We start from the raw sequence: 7,785 nt of genomic DNA on the forward strand, positions 1-7,785 counted from the left end.
AGCCAAACCAATTTCTGCCCCAAGTAATTCACAAATAAATGTAGGGGGAAAATATGCAATCTTTACCAACAGAGTTCGATGGAAATATAAAATTGAACCAGTCATTGAGAAAGTTTGCCAGGGCACTGATCACAATTAAGAAATAATCTGCAAGGACTTTGAATTTTTAAGGGATGAATGAACAGGAAGTATAACAAACTGTGTTCTATTTTGTTCTTGCTCCTCCAATTCTCAGCCGATATTATCCAAAGACTACTTAAGATGAAGACGTCAGAGAACTGGAATCTTTAACCTGGTATATTGGGTTTTTGTCATGATATAGTGGGAGGGAAGGCAGCATCCCCCATCTCATCAGTTCTCGCAAGCTAAGCAGGTTGGGTACCTAGATGGGAGACCACCAAGGAAGACTCTGCAGAGGAAGGCAATGGCAAATCATCTCTGCTTCTCATACATCTTGAAAACTCTTTGCTGGAATTGCAACAAATTTGTTGTGACTAGATGGCACTTACATACATAAAAATCACAGCTCTTCAGCTCTTTCCAAAGAATGCTAAAAACTGAGGTTTAAGGAGAGCCAGGTGACACAGGGAGCAATAGAAATGCAAAGACATAGGAGGCTGAATTATCAAAGGATGAACCCTTTGATTACTATCACAGTGGACTATTTGGTGCAAACTCAGGCTCATTCCGCACATGCAGAATAATGCACTTTCAAACTGCTTTCAGTGTTCTTTGAAGCTGTGCGGAATAGCAAAATCCACTTGCAAACAGTTGTGAAGGTGGTTTGAAAACGCATTATTTTGCGTATGCGGAAGGGGCCTCTGCTTGCCTGGAAAATGATGGATAGTGCTAGCATAAACCAGATGCTTTTGATGCTTTCTCATCTTGAAGTGTGCATCTTTTAAAAACAAAGTATGAATGCAATCAACACATGGAAAAACACATGTGTCATACAGGCCCATACTCACTGGAGAACTGACATTGCCTGCAATCACTGTTGTGCATGCATTTACATCTGGTGGTAGATCTGATTTTCCTGCTGTATAAATGAGCAGTTATCCCAGGACAAGCAGCTGTCTGAATGACAGAGGTACAACTGGTGAGGAACAGTAGTCATTATATTGTTCTTATATTTTGTTACTGGGATAATATACAATATAAATGGAATTCAATGTGATGTGCTTAAAGGAATAAGAATATATTTTTGGGGGAAATAACACGCACTTTTCTTCATGAATTAATAGCAGTAAAATAAAAATAAGAAGAAACCACCAGACAAATTCATAGATTTGTGCAAATCGTTGCTTGGCTCTTGTGGGAATATATCTGAGAGATTTTTTACTCAGGTGTTTCCTCAACTGTTTAGTACATGACAAGTTTCTAGATGCATAGTAAATCATAGCTGTTTTTTTATGTCTGAACATCAAACTGTAACATAAACTCTTCTCAGGAGTTTAAACCAAGGTTAAATATAACACTATGTAAGCACTTCCCTAAAATCAGGATAAAATATGGTTTGAAATCTGGTTTGCAGAAATGAAAACCACAATTTGTGGTTCAGACATGATCAGCATCAATGGCTTGACATAAATCCAGACATTCCTTAGAATATATCATCATGTCCAGAGAAAGGGCCTGTATAACCCCAAGCATCCCCCAAGCTCATTTTGATAACAAACCAGGGTCTGTCATTACACCCAAACAATGCCTCTCAGATTGGAATTTACAGAATGAATTTCTGTCATCTTTCTTTACACAAATTTAGTATTCATTCATTCACTCTGACATGTAAAATTGGGATCTGTTCTTGGGGGTGATTAATTAAATAATCTGGTGCATTCTTCAGACACCAATTGGTGTTGGGCTGATACAAGCCTGGATTTTCCTTCTACTCCAATAATTTTAACTTGTACTTGTAATCTAATTACTCAGCAATCTGTCAGCAGTTAGCAAATACTACACTGGACCAATATTTCAAGGGGTGAGAGAGGCCAAACTTAAACAAGCAGAGCAAATTGTACTCAGTAAGCCCTAATCCTTGTTCTGCAAATGGTATATGTATAAATTTGCTGTGGCATGAAGGAAGAAAGCAAAGGGATATCAAAAGCTTATTTGTCTGTGTGTCACTCATACAATGAACTAGACCATTGTTCTGTCTGATATGAAGCATAACAATGGCTTTTACAAACTACAAGAGACTCTTGCTGTATGTTCTTTCAAAGGTCAATTTCCCAGTTGCTGATAAGTCCTTGAAGCCATATGCTGCTGAAAATAGACTTTTAATGTACATTTTAATACAGAAACTTTATTTTTTAACTCATTATGGCCTTTTCCATTGATTGAGCTCTTCAAAAGCACAAATTGCATGACAATTATAAGGTGGCTGAATATGGTGAACTTGTAATAAACAACAGGAAAAAAAAACTATTTTGATTGCACTTGATATTGTGCTCCTAAAAAGAGTTCCACTGCATTTCTCAAACAGGTTCCTTCTAGCATATAAATGATGGAACTGAAAATGCTTTAAAAGCTTTTAACCCCATAGCAAGAGCCCTGGGAGTACTCCACATTAGACCTCTTGGGCATGGCCAGTCACATTTATTTCAATAGAAAGAGAAGACTGCCAGAATGATTTCCTCCATTAAAAGTAATGGAGCAGCTCTTGGGAGGACTTAAAAGTTGCCAGATCAAGATTGGAAAACTCCTAGAGATTTGGGGATGTTGCCTGAGGAGGACACTGACCTCAGTGGGGTATAATGGCATAGAGTCCACACTCTAAAACAGTGTTTCTCAACCTGGGGGTCGAACGACCCTTTCACAGGGGTCGCCTAAGACTCTCTGCATCAGTGTTCTCCATCTGTAAAATGGATAAATGTTAGGGTTGGGGGTAACCACAACATGAGGAACTGTATTAAAGGGTTGCAGTATTAGGAAGGTTGAGATCCACTGCTCTAAAACACCCTTTTTCCCCAGGGGAACTGATCTCCTTAGTCTGGAGATGAGCTGTAATTCTGGGGCATCTCTAGGAGTGAAGTCCCATATGTACGAATGGGAGCTGCCATACCCCCTTCTAAATGACTGCATCAAGTGGGCACAATCCAGGCACAATTGTGCCTGACAATGAGGCTTTAAGTACATTGTCTAATTTCTTTCTTTGACTGGTAAACATTCAAATGTCTGTATGAGAAATTAGAGATATATTTGGAGTCACTGGGAAAAATCATGCAAATTTGGGATGAGGACCTTCATTTGAAAATTTATTTCCCACTTGAAACTCACTGGGTGACTGTGGGCCACTCATCCTTTCAGGCTTAACTTGCCTCACCAGTTTGTTGAGGTAATAAAATGGGTGACCACCCTGAGGTCTTGAAAGCAAGCGGTTGTTGGGGGTTTTTTATTGTTAAAATATTGAAAAATATTGAAAAATATTATTGTATCCTAAAAACAAAAAAATGTTATTGTTATTCTAAAATGGGAATTTTATTGACAACCACTTTTCTCGAACCCTAATCTTAAGCGCTTACCTTAGCACTGCTAATTGGCAATATGATTATAATGGCACCTTTTGTGGCATGGGGTTAGCTTAGCAGTCAAACTGCTGTTGCTCCATAAACACATATGTGCTAGTGCCCTTCACTGGAAAATTGGTTAAAAAATATTATTTTCTTTTTTTAAAGAACCTGCTATATAAAGTTATATGTAGACAGCTTTACTGAGCTCTCTAACTACAAGACAATTTCAGATCATCTACCAGGAGCATTTCTGATTCTGAAAAGCTTCTCTCATTCGAATGACAGTGACGGCTGTTTTGCTAGATTAAACAGAGCTGCCCAATTACAATTCCGAACCAAAGAGGCACCATTGAGATTAGTTGTCTACTCTTCTGGTGTACAGTAGAGCTGTGGTATTCTATAGAATTCTGACATTCCAGGAAAAGGGACAAATCTTCCGAATAAGGATAATCTCAGTTATAATTAAAATGAAAACATGCTACGCAGTTCCTGCCCTCCTCTTTTATAAGTATCAGGATGTTTGTCCTATGGGACAATAATATTAAGTTATCTGTAAATAGATGCTTCTGAAAACAAAATTATGACAACAATTCTCAACATTATTAACTCTTTCTTTCCAGTGCCTAAATGAATTCTTACATAGTATAAACAGTATAACTCTGGTATTACTCCATTAATTTCCTTCCTCTTATATAAATGTGCGTGTATACAATATTCGCTCTGGGACAAACCAAATTATACCAGATCTGGAAGAATGAAAAACTTCATTTCTATGGATTATTGAAAAGACCAAAGCACCCATGTGCATGAAAGGTTTTTTGTACAGGACACCAAGCATAAATGAAAATGTTCAAAATCAATGCAGGTCCAATAACACTGTAAACAGAAAGACAAAGGGTTGCATCTGCCAGATTATCTATTTACATTAACAGGCTAGGAAAATAAATTAGCATTGAACATACATCATTGCATGATACAGTGGGAGGGGGACTTCGTCTAAACCCTTGGAGTACCTGATTGCTCTTGAGCACCAAAAGTTAAAATGAGTTTAATCTTTTGTCAGATTCTGCGTCAAGTGTGAAACTTTTAATATGTGTTTGTTTTTCTTGAATAGGAAAAATAAGAGGTACAGGTTTTTTATCAAATACTGCATAAAGAGACAACACAAAATAAAATAAAAATAAGCTGCACATGGGGGACAGAATACAACACTGGCCATACAACACTGGCTGTTTCAAGTGTGTGCTACCAGTTTTGTTTTGCTTTTGAGCCCCAAATCCAACAGCATATTGGAAAGCTTGGTACTTTAATACTATCATCTTTTTCAATTGATGAGATGGCTCCAGTGGTCCATTCTTTTTTTATCAACACTTCAAGTTCTCAAGAAATATTTAAAGAAGCTTCAAAGCTGATTTCTCCTACCAAAATTAAAGATGTACAGATTCCCCAAGATGCAATACTGTTGCTTTACAAGGACTTAAATGTTAATTACATTTGTACAAAGAAAACAAAAACAGAAAGTGCTTCTCAAATGTAGGATTTCCTTTCAGCTTTGTTGCTTCCCTCACCCCACCCCACCCTGTTCACTTCAGTTTTGTAACAAATCAAACTTACAAGTGTCCAGAAATAATGGCTACAGTCTCCAACTCCATCAACTGAGCAGAAACATTCCATTTCATCCGAAGCTGTATGCTACTGTTTTAATCACTTCATCTCACCTGAAGTCTTTGAAGAGTCTGAGCTCAGAAATCAGCTAAGACACCATCCAGAATCAGTCAGAGCAGAAGCACTCTGGAAGGGGGGGAAATCACCCTTGCAAATTAACCTGGGTTTTCATACAATCCGTTTTCTGTCTACTTTGCAGAGAATCTTTTTGAAGGCCCTCCTGAAGTCATGGTTGAAGATAGTGTAGATGACAGGGTTCAGGGAACTGTTACAATAACCAAACCAGAAGAAGAATTTGAAGAGGGTGTCAGGCACATAGCAGCTCTTACAAACAGCAGTCAAAGTATAGGTGAAGAAGAAAGGGAACCAGCAAACCACAAACACCCCAATCACTACTGCCAATACAAAGGTGAAGCGTTTCTCTCGGTTCTGCCTGCCCCTCCATCGGGAAGCTTTGGCATTTCTCTCCTCCTCCACTGTCACAGGCAAGTTGTCCCCTGGCTTAATCTGGCTGAGCTTGGTTTTGCCCTTTCCTCTCTGTGCCTTCTCCTGCTTCCTGGACTGATGGTCCTCATTGTGTTCTGAGGATGATGTGTCATCCATGTCAAGGCCGTTGACTTCTTCCCTTTCCTGGCTTCCTCCCGCCATGGCTTCTTTCTTCCCATTAAGTTTGGTCATCGCAGGAACATCTTCCTTATCTGCCAGTCCATTCTGCTTTCTCTCTGTATTCTCACCTCTCTTGCTGGGAGGCACACGAGTCCTCCTCTTTGCAATCTGATAGATACGGACATAAACCAGGATCATAATAAGGCAGGGAGCGAAAAATGAACCAATGCTGGAAGAGATGATGTACCATGTTTCCTTGTTGATGATGCAGGTAGGTGTCTTGTTCTCTTGCTTTGAGTCTGTTTCTTGATGAACCGAACTGTCAGGCTCGCCCTGCTTCATGATGGAGATGAGTGGTGGGAAAGAGATAACAGCTGAAATGACCCAGACAAGGAAAATTATGCTTTTGATACGGCGTGGAGTGCGCTTGAGGTTGTATTCAATGGCCTGAGTGATGGACCAGTAACGATCTAGGCTGATGGCACAGAGGTGTACAATGGAAGAAGTGCAAAAGAGCACATCCAAGGCCAAGTAGATCTCGCACCACACTTTCCCAAAGTACCAATGGCCCATCACCTCATTGGCCAGAGAAAAAGGGATGACCAGGGTGGCGACCAAGATGTCAGCAGAGGCCAAGGAGACCAGGAAGAGGTTCTGCGGGGCCTTGAGGGCCCGGCTCGTGAAGACGGCAATGATGACCAAGACGTTGCCAAAGATGGTGAAGAGCATGAGCAGAGTAGCCAGGGTGATGAGGGCCAAGGTGATGTGTAAGGGATAGGGAAGGCCCCCTATGTGCCCCACGTCACTCCCGTTGAGGCTCCCGTTGCCATCCATGTGCTGGAGGTAGATGTCTTCCTGCTGAGGGCGCAGGTGTGCCAGGGAAGAGAAGAGTCCCCCCCTCTCAGTGAACGGGCTCTGTAGGTTAAACATCAACCCCAGTGCTGCGGGAGCGAATTGGCGGGTGTGGCCCTGATGCCTCCTGCGAGAAGGAGGAGGAGGAGGAGGAGGAAGAGCTCAGCGCCTGGCCAGTCCGGTGGTCCAGAAGTGCCTTAATCCAAGCAGCTGCCTCCAGCGTCTATCGTCCCCTTCTCCGGAGAGCGGCGGCGCGAGAGGCAGGCAGGCAGGCAGGCGAGCGCGGCCAGCCTTTCCTCCCTCCGGGTCTCGCCTTCAGCAAGCGACGAGCAGGTGGAGTCCGCCCCGCCCAGCCAGACTATCTGGGCCAGGCGAAGCAGCGCCCCGGCCTCCTCCTCCTCCTCATCGCCCCGACTTCGGCTCTCCCAGAGGCCCTTCCTTCCAAGCCGCCGGGACGGGAGAGCAAAGTTCCCCGGACCTTCTCCGAGAGCAGGGCGGGACTCCTCCCGCGGGCGATCCCGGCAGGACGGCGGGACCAGGGCTTGGCAAGAGGCGCGGGCTCAGCCTGGCGGGCGAGCGGGGCGGCCGGGCCGGGGCAGGAGCCGGCAAAGAGGCGCGGGAGCGCGGCCGGTCCTCACCTGCAGCTGCCCGCCCGCTCAAGCGCTGTTTTGCCGGAGCCCGCTCGCTTTATAGCCCCGAATCGGGCCGGCGGTGCCGAGCAGCAGCGTCAGCGCCACGTGGGGACGGCCCCCTGCGCGCTTCCCCGCCTCTGCCGCGCAAGTGCTCCGCCGACGCGGCTGCCCCGGCTCTCTGCCCAGCCGCCCCCCCCCCCCCCGCCCAGGCGCTCCCCGGGGCCCTCCGGTCCAGCCTCTGCCAGATCTCGCCGGGGCGGCCCGAGCCATCTCCCGGGCCCTTGGCAGCCCCGGAGGCGCCACTCCCGGCGCTCTCTCGCCCACCTGCCCACAGCCCCCACGGGTCAGCCCCACGCGTGCGGTGGCGCTCAGCCTTCCGGCCTCGCCTTCCCCGCCCTCGATCGGCGTGCTTCATTGAAGCAGAAGAGCAAGTTAGTCCCGACGGAGCGCGCTCATTACGAACTTGGAGTGCATCATTGCGAAGCCAGGTTTACGCTGCTTTTCTTCCCCAGCAAGCC

At 44.6% G+C, this 7,785-nt stretch overlaps 1 protein-coding gene across 1 annotated transcript; it reads right to left on the reverse strand.

Moving 5' to 3' along the window:
• Window positions 1-2,918: 2,918 nt before the first annotated feature.
• Window positions 2,919-7,453, reverse strand: ADRA2A (adrenoceptor alpha 2A). The gene has a single exon (XM_048507023.1). The coding sequence runs from the start codon at window positions 6,711-6,713 to the stop codon at window positions 5,346-5,348; it is 1,368 nt and encodes a 455-aa protein (XP_048362980.1). The 5' UTR covers window positions 6,714-7,453; the 3' UTR covers window positions 2,919-5,345.
• Window positions 7,454-7,785: the final 332 nt, after the last annotated feature.

This window comes from Sphaerodactylus townsendi, linkage group LG08 (genome assembly GCF_021028975.2).
Source record: "Sphaerodactylus townsendi isolate TG3544 linkage group LG08, MPM_Stown_v2.3, whole genome shotgun sequence".
NCBI lineage: Eukaryota > Metazoa > Chordata > Lepidosauria > Squamata > Sphaerodactylidae > Sphaerodactylus > Sphaerodactylus townsendi.